Source organism: Macroventuria anomochaeta (genome assembly GCF_010093625.1).
Source record: "Macroventuria anomochaeta strain CBS 525.71 unplaced genomic scaffold BU25scaffold_29, whole genome shotgun sequence".
Lineage (NCBI taxonomy): Eukaryota > Fungi > Ascomycota > Dothideomycetes > Pleosporales > Didymellaceae > Macroventuria > Macroventuria anomochaeta.
The window spans coordinates 241330-260702 of record NW_022985390.1 but is presented as its reverse complement, the minus strand read 5'-3'; the positions used below and the strand labels follow the sequence as shown (position 1 = coordinate 260702).

The window sequence follows — 19373 nt, the reverse complement described above, 5'->3', positions numbered from 1 at the left end:
GCGGTTCTTGCGACGACAGCGCCGCCGAAGTGCTGTGCACTCGGCTGACCGAACCATTGACTTGGATTCGACCACACACACATCTGGACCGACGCTTGTATAAAGCTTCTTGGCTACACGTCCTTTCGTTGATTCCAGTCATCTCTTTGGTTCGAGATGAAAAACAGGACCCAAGATGTCCGGGGTCGAGTTTGGGGATGTCACTTCTTATACCTGTCTTTTATTGTGCGCATTCTCCTAACGTCACATGTTTGGGTTCGCTTGTATTGTTTGGCGTGTCTGGTGTTGGGGTGTATTGCATGAGTAATGTCACGACTGTTCTGCCTAATGATTGCAGATGATGGGATGAGTCGAGAGCAGGAAATACACATGATGTTCACATGATGTTCAAAGCACTTGCGCGTCTTACCTGAAGCGTCTTACTTGAAGCCTGCGTGATGGATACAAGTAGGCTAACGCAACATGACAGCTCCATGACAACGGTGCTCTAAGTATTTGGCTCGGCTGATACTTGATACACACGTGCAAACCTTCTATCGGGTTGAACCACCTACAGACTGTTCGAACGAGCAAGCGTCGTACTCAGGCTACTCGATACTACTCGATGCTCGTGATCATGTCGTACACTCGTTTGTAACGCCAGCTCATGCACGTCGGGTTGAACATGCTAGTTTGTGCGACAGACATGTATCCTCGAGCAAACAAACCACAGTCAGCGTGTACACAGCAGCCCGGTTCAACCCAAATCTGGAGCTTGCCGGTTGGGCAGACTTCGAACGCATCCAGCGTCTCGTATCCTCTCCTATCTTCAGCATTGCGTGTTGTCGAATAACGTGTCTGCTTACTGTCGCGTTCGAACTAGGCACAAATCTTCTGAATAGCATCTTTCCTTTTGTTCCTCGCATTCTGAGCCCGTATCACACCAGTTGAAGCACTCCCGAGGCGCGATGGGGAACACGCCCTCCACGCCACCCCCGCTCGTCTCCATTAACGCACCCGGCAACGACGTCCTCGTCCCGTACGGCACGAGTTTGTATGCTATTCCGCCCCTAACGCCTGGATACCACCCGCCTCATGCGCATGGCAACTGTAAAGGCGCGGGCTGTCAAGGTGCTTCATCCTGTCATGCATCTGCGCCTCGAGGCCCAGTGTACACTCGCGTTGGCACAAGACCGCGTCGACAACGACACGGGCACACAGAGCCGGATGTGAATATCCGTGAGTATGAGTATGAGGAAGATAGCAGGAGTACAGAGTTAGGTGAGTTGCCAGAGACTGTGAGGATGAGGAAGGGGAGTAAGATGCAGGGTCCGAGACAACATGGAGGAAGGAGAGGGATGCCGGGACCGTATGATGGGGATCCAAGGCCGAGTAGTGCGCCGGTGGGGTATATGGGGATGAGAGGAGGGCAAGGGTATCCGGGGATGCATCCAGGTGTGGAAGATATGGGCGTGGGGATGGGTATGGATCCGAGTGTGATGCGTCCTGGTATGTATCCAGGCGTGTATCCGACAGGTCCTGGTATGCCACCGCATATGTCAGTGCCGCCACAATACGCTTCTCACGAGTCGATGCATCGTTACCCTCCTGGTATGGGCGGCATGCACAGCGCGAACCCGTACGCGGCTCATCCACCTCGACCACCACCGCCGAGTACAAGCTCTCCGCCACCGAGTCCGAAACGAATATCGCCAGCCGTTCAAGCGGCTATTGATGCAGCGGTACAAAAGAGTGCTGAAATGGCTGGCAAATCCAGATCCACACCTACTAGGTCGAGAACCTCACCAGCGGCATTGGCAAAAGACAAGAACAATGAATGGGGCGAGGGAATTGATACCTGCATTTGCACGACAGATTGCAAGTGTCGAAAGGGCGAGCGCGCAGCTGGTTGGTACGAAGGCGTGGCTGATATTGACGGTGAGGAGGTTCCTGTTCGAGGCAAGTTGAATACTCGATGGGTGCTAGTTGATGATCTTGGAAAAGACTGCGGTGATCATACGGATTGTAAGAAGAGCTCCAGTTCTAGCTCCACCAGCAGCGACACGGAAACTTCGCAATCAAAATCGAAGAAGAAGAAGAGTGACAAGAAGAAGTCGGAAAAGATCAGCAATGCTGGCAAGCTGGAGGACCTCCAGGCTGAGATTGACAAGATGAAAAAGCCAGCAGGTCTGAAGCAAGGACCTTCGCCATACACCGGTCATGGCCCCGGCCTTGGTCCTAGCGACATGGAGGGTTGGCATCCTGAGATGATGCAGCAGTTGCGTATGATGGAGATGAGCGGTGATCCGTACAGGATGGGCCGCGTGAATGGAATGGACGCCACGGGAGCGATGCAGGGCAAATTCAATCCTATGACCATGCGTAATCTACGTGGTCCGCGGATGCCGCCGAGGCCTGGAATGCGGAGGCGATATGAGGATGACGGGTTCGTGGAGAATTATGAGGACATGGGAGGCGCGAGTCCGGGGAACCCTTACGCACACCCAAGTGCAATGAGCGCCAAGAGAAGAAACAAGGATTCGATGCAGCCGAAAGGGCGAACAGGGTTCGGTCTTCGAGGAGGTCTTTTCGATTCTGACAGTGAACCGAGTACGGCAATACGTAAAAATACCAGCAAAAGAGGCGGAGGCACTTTGGGCGGTCGTCTGGCACGAAGCGGAAGAAATCGTCCACATTTCGAGTTCGATGATACCAGTGTTAGCTTTGGACCGAGGAGACAGTCAGGTATGGAAAGCTTTGGAACGGATGAGGACGGCGAGCCTCCGATGTACAACTTGCCCAGTAAGTCATACATGCTTAGTGTGATGATTTTACACCTGGCTGAATCTTCCGTAGAGCGCGGCGTCGGAGACAGGGACGAAGGTGCATCGCCGCGGAATGGACGGTCTCGTATCAGTCCACCGGGGGGGAGGGGTGGGGTGCGCAGTGGGCGGACCGTGGGGAAGCAGGCGCGCGCTGAAACAGATGACGATGAAGACTATTGAAGCCCCACGGTAAGCAGCTGTACTCAGATAGAATCAAGTCATCTCAGCTGCGCGATATCTGTATTTCGGGAATTAGGTTTCTGAATCTACGATCCATGAACTTAACCACCAATTTTGACGTCAGAATAAGCATGAATCCAGTCACCAAAGCGTAATCCGCTAAGCATCCCCTGTACATAGCTTGCATCTGGAACACGAAACAGTCTGTAGTGGCTATGCTCCGCGGGTGCAGGATTGTGGATTGATATGTTGACACAACGTGGCTCCGAGGTGTTTGCACACGTATCAGTCGATGCCTCGTAGGGGCGATCCTGGCCAATTCGGGATCACCCGGACAGTATGTGGATTCATCGTTCGAATGCTTGCCTGAGTATCATCAGTTCAAGTACAGTACTGGGAGCCAAAGTACCCGCGGCGTTGCAAATCCAAGCAAGCAAACTTTGGATGTCGTAGCCTTCAGAGTCATTCATGCGTCTGTGATTTGAAGCGCCAAGATGTACGTAGTGAACAAGTGCTGGAAACACTAATTGTAGCTTCAGGACTGATTTTCACGTTAGAAATATAAATAGAAGAGAAGAAGTCGTAATCGTGGTATTTGCTATCATGACGGTCAGGTCGTCTAAGGCTTGGCTGTTGATAGCCGCCAGTGATGCTGGAGAAAAGAAAAGTAGGTTGTTCGTAAAGGCGATCTTTGCGCCACGTCTCTCAACGCGTCGGACTTCGACGACAGGAGTGGAGTGTTTGGTCGCAGTCCATAGACGCCAGTTCCTTTCCGAAGGTAGATCGATAGAGTTCATCTGCTTGTAAATGCATTATCCACGGTAGATACCGAAACCAACTCCTCGCTCAAAGAAACAGATACCCTAGGTGAAAAGGAAAAGAAGTAGGAACTTCGCGTCAATCTGATGGAAACGTAAGAAAAGGCCCAAGCCTTTATAACGGAGAGACTGAGAATCTCAGTGAACTGCTCCAAATGACTAGGCGATAGGAAACCCACCTCACTAGCGACTATGGAGCAGTCCAGCCCATACCGTTGGATGTCACGCCGTTAGCTTCAGCCAACTTCTTGCCCGTCTCGCTAAGCTTCAGGATCGTGCACTTTGTCTCGCCCCACCAGTTCTCGAAGGTCTGCACATCTTCGGTAGCAACGGAACCAGTGCGCTTGGCGTCATACCACTCAGTGTCGACCTTATGGCCGGTGTGACGAAGACGAGGAAGGGCTTCCGTGCGCAAGTACGACAACTCTGAGGCGTACTTGGCGTCCTGCGGCTCAAGTGGAGTGGAGAAGGAGCGCTCGCGTGTTGAGCTGCGCTTAGTCTCGAGATCTGGTGGTCCAAGGGAGATGGGAGCGGGAGTGGCCGCAGACTGAGAGAGCGAGAAAGTTGAAGGAACAGGGGAAGCAGAGCCAGAGTCCGATGCTGGGGTTCCGCTATAGGTAGGCGATGAGATGTCAGACAAGAAGACGCTGCTAGCGTTGCTGGCAGTGCGGAACTTCTGTGGGCGGAGCTCGTCGAGTTCGACCAAGATCTCTTCCTCTGGAGACTTCTGGTCAGTGCGGGAACCGTTGCTGACCCCACTGTGCTCTTGAAGACGTTCGAAGCCTGAAGTAGATTAGCTTGGTATGCACAACACATGCAGTCCTGACATGGGTAGATATCGCGCATCAATGCAGCCAATGGCGCAACGCGTCGATAGACGGACAAAAATAGCAAATCACATACCAGTCAAGGCTGAGGCGCCAGCATGCTGAACAGCAGCAAGGCTCTTCTGCACAGCGGTGGGAAGACGGTCCCAGGTTGCTTGAGGGCAATACCATCCTTTGAGGTGAGTCGGGTCGTAGGCAAAAGCGTCGCCGTCCTTGGGACACGGCGTCCTAGGTGAGTCGATGTAAGGGCTTGACTTTGGGAGAGATGACGCGAAGCTCCGGCGGGTGGAGTTGCGACGACTGCGAGGGCGAGATGACCTAGAGTCGTGGAACTGGTTGGCGGGAGCCATGTTAGCCATGGCGGAGGTGGGTGTTGAGTAGGTGAGTGTGGCAACTGCTTGAGGGAGTGTGGAGTGTAGAGGTCCTCGAGGTAGTGTCGAGGGTGAGGTGAGCTATAAGCTAGGGCACCGGCCAACTGCCCGAGTAGTGCGCGAAAGGAGGGTGAGGTGTTTATTTGTATGAGCGAGGGCAGAAAATTCCAGATAAAAGTATGGGAGAGGGGTGGGCGGAGCCCTGTAAGGTGAGGGATCGCGGCTGTGGTGTCAATCGAGACTCGGCGTGCGGGAGAGCGAGATAAAAAGGAATGTGGAGTACGCTGGGGTGTGGGTAAAAGATCTGCTCTCTGCTAATGGGGATGGGAATTTCACTAATTGCCATGCAGTGACGTCGCGCTTTCCTCAGTGAAAGTGGAATATGACCCAACTGAAACACGGAAAGTGAATGTGGCGGTGCCGCCAAGTGGGAAGGGCCGACCTATCAAAGATCAAAGAAGGAGCAGATCAGGTCAGGAATTTTCCAAATGCATCCACACGCGCGTCGAGCAAGAAAGTTGAGGCGGAACAAGGAAGAGTTCCAAGGTTACAGATGCAGGGATAGCAGCCCAACTCTTCGGCCCTAATGCCCAGCTCAACGGCGCATAACCAGTTGCTGCGCGTGCTGCGGCACTATGCTGCAGTCCCTAAGATGACATGCGACTGCAGGCGTACCCCGAACAGGTAGCGCAGTGCTCTGCTTATGCAGGCGCAGCAATGAGTGGTTTCCAAGGTTGTGTGCTGCAAACGCTGGGTGCGTCAATACTGGGAGATTGAGGACGGCAAGATTCACCCGCTACGTCAACCTTGGAAGGTCCCGGGTGATGCCGGGGCGCTTGGAAGGCGCGAACTACGCTCGAAGCTAACTAACGGTCGGGATACCGAACGCGGACAGTTGCTGTGGTTTAGCCGGGTAACCTTGCCGTACCAAGCTTTGCGTCCTGGAGGCTGTCAGTGAACGGTCTGCGTATCGCAAGGTCGTATAAAGGCATGCATACTGTCGTGTTCCGATGCGTTTCGAAATGCTGTTTGATGAGGCCAAGGTGCACAGTTTCAAGAAGCGGCCGCGCGGTCCGTCATGTGTGCCACAAGCAGGCCAGCGATGGGACAATCCAGACGTTCGACTATGAGGCAAGAAATGTGGAGCGTTGCGTTCGGTCCCTGTCACACAAGCGATGATGCTGCGTGATTATAGGTGACAAGCTGTTGGGAAGTTCTGTCGACAAGCCTCGACTTCCCCGCATCCCTAAGGTTTGGGCACCTCATTTTGATTGCAGGATGCGTCTGCTTGCTGTCAGGTCCCAGGAGGAGGATAAGGAGGAGGAGGGGGTGGCTGGTCGCTACAACCCGCCCAATAGAGGTGATTAGAGAAATGCTGAGAGCAAACGAAGCTGAACATGTTGACTTCATTGTGCTGCAGCTGGCTAGTATGGCAAGTCGCGACCTGTCTTCCCACAAGCTTCGGTCCAGTCGTTAACTGTTGGGCATCATCGACGTAACCAGGGTCTAAGCCACGTTCATACACTGCACTGTCAAGCGATCCCTTCTCAATACCCTGCTTTCGTTACACATGTCACTCATCTCACGTCCGTGCTCCAATGAGGTCCTACACTGCAATCTTGTGCAAGCCTACTCCAGTCTATTCGCGATAAGTCAGCGTTGAATCGTTGAACCGGACAGTGCTTTGCAAACCTCTGGATCAAGTGCAGCCCAGATGCAGTCTCAACAACCTTGCTCACTTGTCCCTTCTCCAGCGCAAACGATGCCTCTTCGAACTCCTTCTGCATATCGCCGCGGCCGAAGAAGCCCCTGTTGAGCGTCAGCATTCGACCGTCACACCTGTTTACCGCGGCACTCACAGGTCGCCGCCCTTTCGCGCACTGCTGCAGTCCGACTCGGTTGTCGCCAATTCCGAGAGCGACTTGGGCTCAGCGCCGTTATCTTGTGCAGTGCCCTCGTACGCCTGGATCTGAGCCTCGTAGCCCTCGATGAGCTCGCGCGCCTCCTCCTTGGATCTGGTGATATTAGGTTCTCTCCAGCTGGCCGGACGTCTGCTGTCCCTGTGCTTGACGAGAAGATGGGCTGCGCGGATCTTGTCGCCAGAACTTGCGTAGTTGGCGGGCGCGACGCCCTTGGAGCTGTGGTAAGCTGCCATGTACTGCTTGAGCTTCTCTGGGTCGGTGCCCGCAGGAGGCTCCCATCGTGAGTCCTTGGTCGCGGCGTGGAAGTAGTAGGGCAGGTTCTTGCTGTTGGAGCGGCGAATCTCCCAGCCCTCGGGCAGTCCTGTTTCGCTGGACGACTGCGCGTAGTATTAGTTGCATGGCCAACAATTGATGCTTGCAAACAAGGCTATCGCTCACCATGATTGCAATTCAGGCTTCTGTATACTCAATGACGGGACAAAGAAGCAGACAGGGCAGAGCGGGGTAGGTACAAGCTATGCCGAGAGCTGAGTTTACGAGATGAGGTTGCACCGACGTCTAGTCTCGATGGCGAACGAATGTGGGATCGGCGCAAGCTTGAAGCGGGGAAACAAAGCTGACCTACGTGGGTGGTGCCTGCGTCTGCGCCAGCTTGCCAAGGAGCGGTTGACGGCGCAACGACCGGGCCGCGATTCTCTCATTCACCATCGATAAGCAAGACTCACTTGTCACGACGCGCCACACAACAACATTCGACACCTCGAAGACCCTCGCACACATCTGCGCAGTAACACGACAGCCCATACTCGATCCTCGCCACATTACAAGCAAGCGCAAACTACACCCGCCATGTCGTCCCCCGCAGAAGCAGAATATGGGAGCAAAGACACGCAGGATGCAAACAAGCAGATTCTCTTCCGCTTCTGCTCTGAATGGTAAGTACTCCCTTACACCACGTTGCGCATACAGGTGCTGACTTGCGCAGCTCAAATTTGCTGTTTCCCCGTGAAGACAAAGCCGAGAACAAGCTGCTGTTCGCCTGCAGAACATGCTCCTTCACCGAAGAGGCGCCCTCGTCCTGTGTCATGAGGCACGAAATCGCATCGACAGTTGGAGCGACGGCTGGTGTCACAGCAGAGGTCGCGCAAGATCCTACGGTTGGTGCCTCCAACCCCTCTCCCCAGAACGCTGCTCCAAAAGAGAAAGAAGTCACATGCTGCACCATGTGCGGGCAAGACATCATGTGCAATGTGTGCGGCGAAGACTGGGCTCCGGGCTTCATGCTTGAGGCTGAGGACGAGCCGTCACACGTGGAACCTCAACACGACATAAATCATGATTTTGAGTTCTACGATGATGACTTCTTCGACGACGAGGATATGGAAGACGTCTTGTCATGAGCACACCCCTCTGTTGCTTGCCTGATTCTTTCGAACCTGCTCGCTAACAGTTGCGGCCAGCTACCGCGCGTCCAGAAGCAGTGCTCTTGCGGCGAGAACGAGGCTGTCTTCTTCCAGTCGCAACAGCGAACCGCGGACACGGGCATGGTGAGTGTGTCACTCCATTCTTCCAACTATGTCTGACGTCTTCCAGGCCCTCTACTACGTTTGCTGCGGCTGCGGTAAAGTCACGCAACCCTCATGAACGATGCATTTATGATAGGCATTTGGCCGGCGTTTGGACCTTTATGTGCGGCGTGGAGTCCCGGAGAATTAATCTTCTGATACCCGTGGGTATTTATACAATGGCATACACATGTTTTACAGTGTCCTTGGGCTCCATATACTCCTGAAAATGCAGTCCCCCATGTCCTTTACTTCAAACATCATCCACCTCTTAGACGTGCATCGGCGCCAGCGACAAGATCTTCGACCACTGCTTCTGCCTCAGCTCTGCCGCCACAACACCGCTGACTCTCGACCCAATGGGCTCGCCGGCCTTGTTGATCAGCACGCAGGCGTTGTCGTCGAACTTGACCACGCTGCCGTCCGGTCGCTGCCACTTCTTCGCTGTGCGCACGACGACTGCGTGGCGGACGTCTCCGCGCCGTACTTTGTTTGCTGCGCTGACGGACACGCTGTTGCCGGTCTCCGGGCCGAAGTTGCGCTGCTTCTTGACGACAACTACAATGCGGTCGCCTGGCTGTGTTAACCACTAGCTGCCTCCTGCTCGTATTTTGTGACTACATACCAACTTTTGCCGGGCGCTTCGATCGCAGGACATTGACGCACTCGACTATGGCGGCGCCCGAGTTGTCGATGCAGTTGACGAGGGTCTAGAAGCGGCGCATCAGTACCTGCCGCGGTGGCTGCAGCGGGGGCGGTGTCGCCGTACCTTCAGCTGGATCATCGTGAAAGACTGTGTGCGCTTGTCCAAGATTCCGCAAGGCGTCAGATGGGGGTTACGCGGCGATTGCTGGTGTTTGCCGTTGTCAATGCTGCGCGAACACAACTTTCCTCCGCGATGTTCAGATGTCGTCGGCAGACCGGCGATTCCCGACATCTAGCGCTCGCTTGCGCACCCTTCACTCGCGTCAAAGCGACAAGTCCCCCTGCCGTCGAGCCCCCGGGGTCCGATCAAAGACCGCAAAGGGCCCCCGACTCACTCAGCCCCAGCCTTGTTCTGCGCTGACCGTCGTGCGCTATCCCAGTCTTCGCTGCCTTTGTGCGGCGCCGCTCTTTCCTCTCTTTCCCGTGGAGCGTTTGTTCTGCGCTGTGCTGCTATTGTCTTTCATTCTTGCGCGTATTGTCCCTTGTCGCCGTCGCTCCTTCCAGATGAAACTGGCTTGTTGGCTATTATACGTCACCCCAACCACCCCTTTTAGCATCGTCACCTCCTGTCAGCTTGCGGAGTGCAGTCAGCTTTGCGACTAACACACTATCTTGTTATTGCGACGTTTTGCGCATCATGCCACGCCAAATTGGGGGGATTAGGGGCGGTCTGACGCTGGAGAAATTAGCATCGTACGACGACGTGATTACGGACGCGCTGGTCGACAAGGTGAGTCGCAACTTGGCGGGAGCGCGATATCTCGGTCGCGGAGGGTTGAGGGAGCAATTGGACTAAGCTGGGCGCACCAGGTCTACTACTGGACCACCATTCGCAAGAACCATGGCGGACGCTTCGCGGCTTCTCGAGGCATGCACGAGGAGGATATCGCCGACCGCATCCGAAAGCACGCCATCTGGGAGAAGGGTCCCGCCGAAGCGGTACAGGAGCTGCTGAAATTGCCGGGATTGCGCAAGTTCATGGCCAACATGAAAGACGAGAAGGATCAGGAGCAGTTCAAGCGACATTTGAGGAGATACGTCAACATCTACATGCCGGACTGCCCATTCGAAGTCACCACGACCAACCGCTACATGATCACTGAACACGAAGCGTCGATTACCGCACGAAGAGACATCAATCCGCGCGAGGAGATCAAGTACCTGACTGGTGTTCAGGTCGCCATGACCGAAGAGCAGGAGCAAAAGCTGGAACTGGCACGCAAGGACTTCAGTCTCGTCATCTCTAGCAGGAAGAAGACGCGATCCCTCTTCCTGGGACCCGCGCGCTTCGCCAACCACGACTGCGATGCGAACGCGAGACTGTCGACCAAGGGCTACGATGGGATGCAGATTGTTGCGGCGAAGCCAATCGAGGCGGGTGACGAGATCACAGTGTCATATGGCGAGGACTACTTCGGCGAGAACAACGAGGAGTGTCTGTGCAAAACATGCGAGGATCGAGGAGTCAATGGCTGGGCGCCAATGAAGCGGATAGAAGAGAGCGAAGACGAGGAGGAAGAGGAGGAAGCTACACAGCAGCCAAGCAAGAAGCGCAAGTCAGAATCTTTGGAGCCCACCCCGCGCAAGAAGGGTCGATTTGTAAAGAGGTCACCAACGAAACCGCGCGCTTCAGAACATCTACGAGAGGCGACCCTTAGAAAGGCGCACAGCACATCGTCATTGCCAGTCAGTAGTATCGAGGACTCGGAAACGACGTCTCCAACAAAAGCACGCGACATCCGCAACCTACAGCGTGACGGCCTGCTTACGCCACTCAACATGAGTATGGATGAAACCAGCTCATCACGCGACACAAGCCCCCAGTCGCTTGCGCACTCACCAAAGTCTGCACACTCCACCGACGCAACTTCCATCGACGAAGATCACTCGCCGGAAAGCCTGCCAAAAATCAAGATCGAAGCCGAGACTCTGCACGAGAACCCTACTTTGGGCGTGGCTACGCTCATGACGCAAACCACAACAATAACAACAACAACAACAACAACAACAACAACAACAACAACAACAACAACGGTAAACGCCCCGTTGCCTTCCCTTCTCTTCCCCGACAACGACAGCACATCAGATCTCAGCGACCTGTCAGACAGCCTAGAGTTTGACAGCGAGCGTGAGCAAATTGTCAAGCGCAAATACCGCCCAGCACTACGCACAACACGTTCAAAATCTAACATCGACCACCAGAATCGCATCGGTACACCTATCGACCTGACAGCAGAGGACGTTCCTGAGGGATGGGTTAGAAACAAGCGCAAGCCCGGCGACTACATGACTAGCAGCGCATGCCTCTCGGCGAAATACAGCAAATGGGTCGAATGCCAGACATGCGACAACATGTTTGTCCAAGCGGATGGCTACAACACACGCAAAGAATGCCCGCGGTGCGAACGTCATTCGAAGTTGTATGGATTCAGGTGGCCGAAAACAGAGAAAGAAGGGAAGCAAGACAAAGAGGAGCGCGTCCTCGATCACCGCACCGTCAACCGCTTCGTTGACCCCGATGAAGAGCGCGAGCTGAAGCAGAATAAGACGAAGAAGATGCTGGAGAAGAGCATCATCGAGCGGTACTCGACCCCAAGGAGTGAGAGGAGCAGCCTGAGCACGAGTGTGGACGTGGATACGCCGCCGAAGAGGAGGAGGAAGGCGGCTAGGAAGACGATGTAGAGCACAGGTCTTTCACCTCCAATATCAACACGGCGAGACGGTCTGAGCATGGAGCAACGAGGTATACGTATCTGAAGAAAGCAAAGTATGGCGCAAGGCAAGATCATAGCATCTCAAACCGGCGCAAGGAGTATTTATACACGACATGCGACTTATTGTTTGGGTTGTCATCGATTGGGTTGCGCTTTGGCGTACTTGTAGCATTGAGCATTTGGTATGAAAGAGGGTTATGGATCACAAGTAGATTCATCAGTGTACAGTATCAGGAGAGGCAGAAGAACTAGGCAATATCGAAGATACACTAAAGTCTGCTTCTAATGTGACATGTTGTTTCCAACATATTTGACTTGACATGACATGTCGCACCCTCAGCTTCCCCAGATCTTGGCACTCCTGCGGACTTCAGACGTCACCACTCAGCAGCTGCCTCACACCTCCGCCCCACCACCATCCCACCACAATGTACTGCATACGACCCCGAGCCCTCCCACGCGCCTTCATCCGGCCTACCCAAGCAACATCCACCCACGCGCCCTTCCGCACCTACCAAAAACTCCCCTTCGGCCGCGGCGGGCCCCAATACCAACGCTTCTCCGCACGCTCAGGCATATCCTCTTTCTTCGTAAACTGGGCCGCGCGACCAACCTTCTACCGCGACGTCGGCATAATAACCTCCGGCGGTGCAACAGTCTACGTGCTCAATCTCGAAGAAGTGCCTGTCTCGGGGCGGCGGCGGTTCAACTTCATCCCCGCGAAGATCGAGGAGGCGCTGGGTGAGAGCACGGTGGCGGAAATCAAGCAGCAGTATGCGGGGCAGTTCTTGGATGATGCTGATCCGAGGGCGAGGATGGTGAAGAGGGTACTGGAGAGGTTGTTGCCGTTCGCGTTTAGAGAGGGGAAAGGGTTGAGTGAGATGAGTTGGGAGGTGCATGTCATTGATTCTCCGGAGATGAATGCATTTGTGGTACCGGGCGGAAAGGTGTTTGTGTTCACTGGTATTCTTCCACATTGTCGGGATGAAGATGGGATTGCGGCAGTCTTGGGCCATGAGATTGCGCATGTAGTCGCGCATCACACTGCGTGAGTCTCTCCTCTTCTGCTCACTCTTTTACTGCTTGAGGAAAAGTAAGTGCTAACTGACGAACAGCGAGCGCATGTCCCAAGCCCCCCTCATCCTGATACCAATCCTCGCCTCCCTCGCCCTCGACATCTCCTTCTACAGCGCAAACATGATCCTGCAACTCTTCCTCTCCATGCCTGCGAGTCGCAAACACGAGGCCGAAGCCGATTACATCGGGCTGCTGATGGCCGCGCAAGCCTGCTATCGCCCCGAAGCAGCCATGGAGTTTTGGGCAAGAATGGAAAAGAGTGGACAGCATGGGCCGCCCCAGATTCTAAGCACGCATCCGAGTAATCACAATAGGGAGGAGAAGATTAGAGAGTGGTTGCCCAAGGCAAGGGAGATGGCGGAGGCTAGTGAGTGTGCGGGGATGGGAAGGTATGTTGAGGATTTTAGGGGGGCGCTGGGTGGGGTTGGGAATTCATTTGGGAGATGGTGAGGAGGCAATGGTGTAAGGCTGGCTGGGGAACCTCTTCTTATGATGGTTATGAGGGCGTTCGTGATAAGTGAGGTGGTTGTGAGAGTAACTGTAAGAGTATCGTATGTATGAAACACTCCGCTAAGATTTGGTAGATACTTACGAATCGATTTTGTTCGATGCAGGGGTTGAAATCAGGGTTGAAGAGTTGGTGTACACTATGGGGTTTTCGAACAGTTCCGGGGTCGGGACTTGTTTTACAGGTACCCTGAGGGTATCCATTACTTCTCGATTCGCAAACCAACAAGGCACCAAAGGCGGCAACCTAGAGGGGAATGTTGCACCAAGTCACGAGTCATACAAGTACAGGATTTGGTGTTTCGAAAGAGTATGGGAAGAGTATCTACAGGAAGTACTTTATGATCTGCCCGCAATTCTCTGAAGTGCGTGGTGTAATCTGGGGGGTTTGCATAACATGCTGTGGTGAAATGAGAGAGGTAGTGAACCAGTGAAGCAGTTCTTGTTTGCGGGTGCGGCCCTGCTTATTCTTGGTAAGTTTGACGAGCTGTACAAGGGTTGCTCTGCTGATCAAAATAGCAGGAGCTGTTCAATACCCACTTTTCCGACTCCCGGCACCGTGAAAAGAGATCAATGCACCAAGATGTGAGGAAATGAGGTACCTCGCAGAACCGGGCTATGGTACAAGAAGATGCGGCTTTGGTTACCAAAATTCCCTGTCTTAGACTAAACTGATCAGCATCGATCTGGAGCCTGCGCAGATGGCCATCGTCCCGGCTACTCGGGTGACAAAATAAGCCGCACTCACGAAAAGTGTGCTTCTGCCAACCGAGATAATCGCTCAACACCACACAATATAAAAAATCTAAACAAAAACGGGATTGTAGAAAATATCTTATTCTATAATTCTGTGTTTTTCTAAGAATTGATCTCAAGTCGTTGTTGCGTAGTGTCGTGGCAAAGAAGGCAACCTTGTGGGTGTTCCTCGACTTTTGGCTGGTTTAGAGTGCAGCTTTTTCTGGCCCGAGGTGCCGGCATCATATGTGGTACTGCGTATTAGGAACGACCTATCTATAGTCTCGTACCGGAAGATCCAACCACATTTATGGCAATAGATCAACAGACAAAGGGTATAGTAGCCCTGCAACCATTGCGGAGACTGACTAACCCGGCTTTGTCGCTGCACTCCCAGCGGATACTAGTCCCAGTGGGTTGTGCAGTGGAGACACAGAACAGGTCTTGGCTCACGTCGTCATGGCATGTATCACAGCCAGCTAAGATCTTGCTATACTGGAACAAGCGAATCTACCTCAAGGCGCCGATCCACTGACTTCTCCCACATTCTGACGACGAGGGCTTGACGGACGATGATTACTTTCTCAGGAGCCATCTCGATCTCGGCAAATGCATGGATTGGCGAAGGGGCATCTACGTTTACCATCGCTCTGGGCGAGTAACATGGCGCCTCAAGGAGGAACTACGGCAGACACCCGTGGAGAAAATTCCTCTATCTATACCTCAGGGTCAGGTACTACCACGCTTCTGGCTACGCTCCCATCTCGTCAACATCTCTCACGGGCCCACCAGTGTCCAAGCGAAGGCTTGCGCCGATAAACTGTATCAGACCTCGGTCAAGTCAAGTTCTGATTATGAGTAGCTCATGACCTTTTCCGGAGCCACAGTTATACCCAATCACGGGATTCCGATTTCTCATCTGGCACTTGGTCTGAGAATCTGTCAGCACACGTGCCTTTCTTGTAAGTGCAACAAGACCATGTGCGCCGAGTCCAAGTGCAAGACTTCTAGACTTTCGTCGGGAGCATGTTGGTGTAGTTGCAATAAATGAAGGTATAACCGCGCAAGGCAGTCAGTCAGGGGGAACCGCGCGAAGCAGTAGAATCAGTATGTATGGTGTTGTTCTTGTTCAGTGTTCTGTGATTGCCCCTCACCCGGCAGTCCTGTTTACATGACGTATGTCTCGTGCAGTCAAGAGCAGGAGGTGCTTGTTGAAACGGGCAAGAGCACTGCACCAACACACATGACCTCTTTACTCCATAAACCGTCACAGAGTATGAGAGCTGCCCTAGAGGAAGAACTCATATTCCTTACACATTACAACATCGGGTTCTCTTCAGCAGCTCAAGAAGCTGGAGATTAGATATTCATGTTCGACGGTGTTGAGCATCCGATGTTGCTGCGCCCAATCGGTACGGATTCATTCAGGATCGTGAGAAATCGTTATCTTTGTGCTGCGAAGAACTTACATTATTGGGACGGCGAAACTTATAAGGGGATCTGGGCCAACAGACCCTATGATCTTGGGGACAGGCAAAATCGGTACATTGAGGTGTCCTGAGGGTGAGGATCTTTCATTCATGATTCAACCTACACAATAGCGATCGAGGATGAACGTCAATATCAACCCATCGAATTCCCATTCCGTTTGAGCTTTCAGCGTCAGTAATGATTGAACACTTCTGGTTCAGTAAGAGCGCTGTCAGATCTCCAGATGGGGCAGTGCTTAATACACAGTCTCGCGTCATGCAGACGTGCACTAGCATTACGCCTCACAAGCCATCGTCACCAATACACCGCCAACCTGGTGTAGACCATTTCTCTCCTCTCATCTTCTCTTTCATGACGTTAGAAATCAATCCTCACTTTGCCATCCAGCATATCTACGTTCTGTCAGCACACCGACGTTCGAGAATTCGATGGGCTGCGAAGCTGCCTTGCATGCGGCGACACATGGTTGCGCAATCGTGCCCAGGTGGAGCCTTACGTTTATACCGGTTTACGATGTCTGAAAATCGGGCAAACGATCCGGCTGATAGTTATTGCACCGGCCGAAGATTCAGATCTTTACACTGTATGCTCGAACTATCTGACTTGCGAAACGCACGATACCACGCAGTTTCATACGCCTGGGCAACAGAAGATGGGGAGAGCAGCAAGTCACAACCTGTATATTGTGACAGCAGCGTTCTGTATGTGACCAAGAACTTCGAGGCAGCACTGCGCTGACTGCGGCGACTAGGAGCATACAGCAGGTTCAGGGTAGATGCTATGTGCATAAATCAGTCGAATGTTAACGAACGGAACCACCAAGTCAGCCTCATGGATCAAATCTACCGAAGTGCCCTGCGAGTTCATGTCTGCATTCACTTGCCCATCACAATGGAGCTCGACCGTTAAGCCCGGAAACTCGTCATTGACTTGCCTATCAAAATGGAGCTCGACTGTCAAGCCTGGAAACTCGTGAGCCGCTGGAAATGCTGTTTCGCTGCCAGTATTTCAGTCGCGTCTGGGTCATACAAGAAATATTTCCGACCAGAGCAGTCACTCTACAGGTCAACACCGATTACGTGGAGCTGAAACATGGCGTGGAACCTCTTCTAGTTGGCTTTTGTTGGGGAGTGTGGACAGTACGTTTGTGCGGAAATGTTGACGGATTGAACTGATGTTATATTGAGTGAAGCTACGAACAGTATGTATAGGTGCGTAGCTGTAAACAACGCTAGTGTGACGTGGCAATCACTCTCATGGCAGGTGAGGTACGACAGGCAGAAGCACCCTAACCGTGACACACACCCCAGCTGGCGTAGACTCAAAGGCGGAGAGTCGACGACAGCTGATCAGTATCAGCTCAATATATGTAGATAGCGTCGAGGTCGTCGCCGTCAGCCTGACGCAGGCCATTCAGGCGCTCAGTGATATCGACGAGGCCGAGTTGACGGACGAACTCTGTGAAGTTCTGCTTTGGTAGTATCTTTGTGAGTCCATCGGCAGGCATAGGATCAGTAGGAGCCCATTGAACATTGATGCGTGATGCGGTGACCTCCTGTCGTATCCAGAGTTGGTGGATATCAACGTGTTTGACCTTTGTGTGAAGCTTGTGGAGCAAGCTCACGGCGACGAGTTGCGTCTATTGGACAAAGGAACCTCTTGAGAGCAACCAGTCGGTCGTATGGTGTCTCATGATCCATGATCAGGTGGATGTGACGGACAGCGATTGTCATGCTGATGTCTATGTTGAGGTCTGCCATTGCCCTCACATGTGTGCGGTATTCAGAGTGGCGGCGCTCCCATCGATCACACTCCCATCGATAGGACTTTCGATCTTCAGCGTCCAGGTCAGAGAGCTTAGTAGCTCTAGCCTTGTAATCAGTAAGTTGAGGCTCAGGAGACTCCGTCAACTCAGGCAGATTCTCCTTTGCTACATCGGGATTGATGTATTCCCAGAGCCCGTGGCAATCGGCAACGTCTTGACGAATGAACAACCAGGCAAACCAGTCGTCAGGCGTGTTCAGTATGACAGTGACACCCGTCACAGCGGGATCAGACCCAGTAGCCATTGCAGAGGCTGTAGTTGTGTATGATTGGATTCAAGCAGAGGTCCAGGCAGGGTGCGTCGTGGGTGAACGCAGTAACAAGTGAGAACAATCCTATAGTGCAGCCGGGCTCATAACTATCGAGGAGCGTGGACAGTACGCTTGTGCGGAAATGTTGACGGATTGAATTGAGGTTGTATTGGGTGAAGCTACGAACAGTATGTATAGGTGCGTAGCTGTAAACAACGCTAGTGTGACGTGGCAGTCACTCTCATGGCAGGTGGGGTATTGCGGTGGATTGTGAGTGATCCGTACGCATGTGGGAAGAATTGAAGGATTGAACTGAGGTTGTGTTTCACTATTCTGTGTGTTTGAATATGTTGTGGTCTCGGTTGAGACCCTATTACCCTGGTATATACTGTTCTGGAATAGCGACTTCCAGGGCCAGTATATAGTCGGCTTCTCCTCACGTAGTCTAAACCGTGACAGGGTACGACAGGCAGGAGCACCCTAACCGTGACAGCTTTTCTCCCGACGTCTTTTGGCGGCTTAATAAGCATCTTCCCGACAAAATGTATCCTACTACAAACCAGCGCCTAGAACGATGGTTGAGAGCCTCACTGATTTCGTCTTGCTCGGACCCAAGAGATAAAGCTTATGCAATACTCAGCTTGCTCAGTCTGCCTTCACAGTCGTCACGTACACCCTACTAGAGCAACCCCCTTTGGGGAAAAAAGGCTCTTTTCGATCAATTACGAATCGGATGTTAGAATACGTCCTTGCTGACGCAGTTGCTGCCTGCATTGTAAGTTGTCATGGTTGAGGTGTCTACTTGCAGTCGGCCGCATAGGCGCTTATCTGCTCATTAGTTGCTACGTCGCACGACTACATGTTGACAGCTACACAACATCAACGTAGACATTTCCTTATGTATAGCTCCCCTCCGTAGCAGGTAGAGCAATCAGTTTAATCCTTCAATCCTTCCCACATGCGTACTGTCCACTCTCCCCGGCATAAGTGCTGGAAATCTCGAGATTCTTCTACTGACAAAGCTGGATTGCAGCGAGATGGATCTGATTTCGGCGCCCAACTTCACCATCAAGCATTTGCACGAGTAGCTCGATGGTTTACATTCGACCCCGGACGGTCCTTTGTGGAAGCCTAAATCATGGACGCCTGAGGTTCAATACGCATCGCCGCAGGACACATCCGTCACTTTCGTTGAAACACGGTTCAGTGAATCAGATGTCTTCGCCGATTAGCGTTGTAACTATTAAATTACCTTACCGGCAAATTCTACCATGTCTGAGAGTTCAAGCACCTCATATCGACACTTCTAGGGGTTCAAGCAAAGTTCCCGTTACACTACTTGCCAAACGCTACAGAAACGGTGAGGACAGGTGTTATAGAGACTGGATCAGGATGTCCAAGTTACCGCGTCCGGTCGGGGATAAGTCTACTTTGCGATGCTGCGATTTTCTACCAAGAAAAAATGTGGTGTGTAATCAACACTCTTCGGAAAGCTCATCAGCGCCAGCTTTTAGGGTGATGGCAGCAGAATATTAGGCACCGAGTATGGCATAGGCGTTTCTCATCCGTACGCTCGTAATAA

At 52.9% G+C, this 19373-nt stretch overlaps 10 protein-coding genes across 10 annotated transcripts; 5 read left to right on the top strand and 5 right to left on the bottom strand.

Annotated features, from left to right (window-relative positions):
- Positions 1-910: 910 nt before the first annotated feature.
- Positions 911-2984, top strand: BU25DRAFT_450492 (uncharacterized protein; the record flags this gene model as incomplete). The annotated part of the gene is made up of 2 exons (XM_033709698.1): positions 911-2781; positions 2836-2984. Exons 1-2 carry the CDS (start codon positions 948-950, stop codon positions 2982-2984), a joined length of 1983 nt encoding a protein of 660 aa, XP_033558947.1. The 5' UTR covers positions 911-947.
- Positions 2985-3154: 170 nt separating this feature from the next.
- Positions 3155-3886, bottom strand: BU25DRAFT_413298 (uncharacterized protein). Its single transcript, XM_033707007.1, has one exon. The coding sequence runs from the start codon at positions 3779-3781 to the stop codon at positions 3533-3535; it is 249 nt and encodes an 82-aa protein (XP_033558946.1). The 5' UTR covers positions 3782-3886; the 3' UTR covers positions 3155-3532.
- Positions 3794-5280, bottom strand: BU25DRAFT_413297 (uncharacterized protein). The gene is made up of 3 exons (XM_033707006.1): positions 4706-5280; positions 3982-4585; positions 3794-3931 (listed from the first exon to the last, which is right to left on the bottom strand). The coding sequence occupies exons 1-2, from the start codon at positions 4986-4988 to the stop codon at positions 3993-3995; spliced, it is 876 nt and encodes a 291-aa protein (XP_033558945.1). The 5' UTR covers positions 4989-5280; the 3' UTR covers positions 3794-3931; positions 3982-3992.
- Positions 5281-6390: 1110 nt separating this feature from the next.
- On the bottom strand, positions 6391-7528 carry BU25DRAFT_413295 (peptidyl-prolyl cis-trans isomerase ssp1). The gene is made up of 4 exons (XM_033707005.1): positions 7361-7528; positions 6860-7299; positions 6693-6809; positions 6391-6639 (listed from the first exon to the last, which is right to left on the bottom strand). The coding sequence occupies exons 1-4, from the start codon at positions 7361-7363 to the stop codon at positions 6630-6632; spliced, it is 570 nt and encodes a 189-aa protein (XP_033558944.1). The 5' UTR covers positions 7364-7528; the 3' UTR covers positions 6391-6629.
- Positions 7398-8706, top strand: BU25DRAFT_413294 (uncharacterized protein). The gene is made up of 3 exons (XM_033707004.1): positions 7398-7857; positions 7908-8469; positions 8516-8706. The coding sequence occupies exons 1-2, from the start codon at positions 7772-7774 to the stop codon at positions 8320-8322; spliced, it is 501 nt and encodes a 166-aa protein (XP_033558943.1). The 5' UTR covers positions 7398-7771; the 3' UTR covers positions 8323-8469; positions 8516-8706.
- Positions 8567-9434, bottom strand: BU25DRAFT_413293 (ribosomal protein L14). Its single transcript, XM_033707003.1, has 3 exons — positions 9257-9434; positions 9113-9197; positions 8567-9060 (listed from the first exon to the last, which is right to left on the bottom strand). Exons 1-3 carry the CDS (start codon positions 9269-9271, stop codon positions 8759-8761), a joined length of 402 nt encoding a protein of 133 aa, XP_033558942.1. The 5' UTR covers positions 9272-9434; the 3' UTR covers positions 8567-8758.
- On the top strand, positions 9234-9928 carry BU25DRAFT_133409 (uncharacterized protein). The gene has a single exon (XM_033700529.1). It carries the CDS (start codon positions 9394-9396, stop codon positions 9793-9795), a length of 402 nt encoding a protein of 133 aa, XP_033558941.1. The 5' UTR covers positions 9234-9393; the 3' UTR covers positions 9796-9928.
- BU25DRAFT_398434 (uncharacterized protein) lies at positions 9830-12177 on the top strand (the record flags this gene model as incomplete). The annotated part of the gene is made up of 2 exons (XM_033704909.1): positions 9830-9926; positions 9977-12177. 2 exons carry the CDS (start codon positions 9830-9832, stop codon positions 11872-11874), a joined length of 1995 nt encoding a protein of 664 aa, XP_033558940.1. The 3' UTR covers positions 11875-12177.
- Positions 12178-12334: 157 nt separating this feature from the next.
- On the top strand, positions 12335-14227 carry BU25DRAFT_460917 (uncharacterized protein; the record flags this gene model as incomplete). Its single annotated transcript, XM_033710393.1, has 3 exons — positions 12335-12954; positions 13022-13372; positions 14170-14227. 3 exons carry the CDS (start codon positions 12335-12337, stop codon positions 14225-14227), a joined length of 1029 nt encoding a protein of 342 aa, XP_033558939.1.
- Positions 14228-17296: 3069 nt separating this feature from the next.
- Positions 17297-17785, bottom strand: BU25DRAFT_347556 (uncharacterized protein; the record flags this gene model as incomplete). Its single annotated transcript, XM_033703159.1, has 1 exon — positions 17297-17785. One exon carries the CDS (start codon positions 17783-17785, stop codon positions 17297-17299), a length of 489 nt encoding a protein of 162 aa, XP_033558938.1.
- Positions 17786-19373: the final 1588 nt, after the last annotated feature.

Excerpts from the sequence above, each read along its gene's own strand:
- BU25DRAFT_413298 (XM_033707007.1), bottom strand. The coding sequence starts at position 3,781 with ATGAACTCTATCGATCTACCTTCGGAAAGGAACTGGCGTCTATGGACT.
- BU25DRAFT_413297 (XM_033707006.1), bottom strand. The coding sequence starts at position 4,988 with ATGGCTAACATGGCTCCCGCCAACCAGTTCCACGACTCTAGGTCATCT. Across the intron at positions 4,586-4,705 it reads TGGCGCCTCAGCCTTGACTG|GCTTCGAACGTCTTCAAGAG; the intron begins GTATGTGATTTG and ends AATCTACTTCAG.
- BU25DRAFT_413295 (XM_033707005.1), bottom strand. Across the intron at positions 6,810-6,859 it reads GCGCGAAAGGGCGGCGACCT|GGGCTTCTTCGGCCGCGGCG; the intron begins GTGAGTGCCGCG and ends GACGCTCAACAG.
- BU25DRAFT_413294 (XM_033707004.1), top strand. The coding sequence starts at position 7,772 with ATGTCGTCCCCCGCAGAAGCAGAATATGGGAGCAAAGACACGCAGGAT. Across the intron at positions 7,858-7,907 it reads TTCCGCTTCTGCTCTGAATG|CTCAAATTTGCTGTTTCCCC; the intron begins GTAAGTACTCCC and ends TGACTTGCGCAG.
- BU25DRAFT_413293 (XM_033707003.1), bottom strand. Across the intron at positions 9,061-9,112 it reads GAAGCGCCCGGCAAAAGTTG|GCGACCGCATTGTAGTTGTC; the intron begins GTATGTAGTCAC and ends TAACACAGCCAG.
- BU25DRAFT_133409 (XM_033700529.1), top strand. The coding sequence starts at position 9,394 with ATGTCGTCGGCAGACCGGCGATTCCCGACATCTAGCGCTCGCTTGCGC.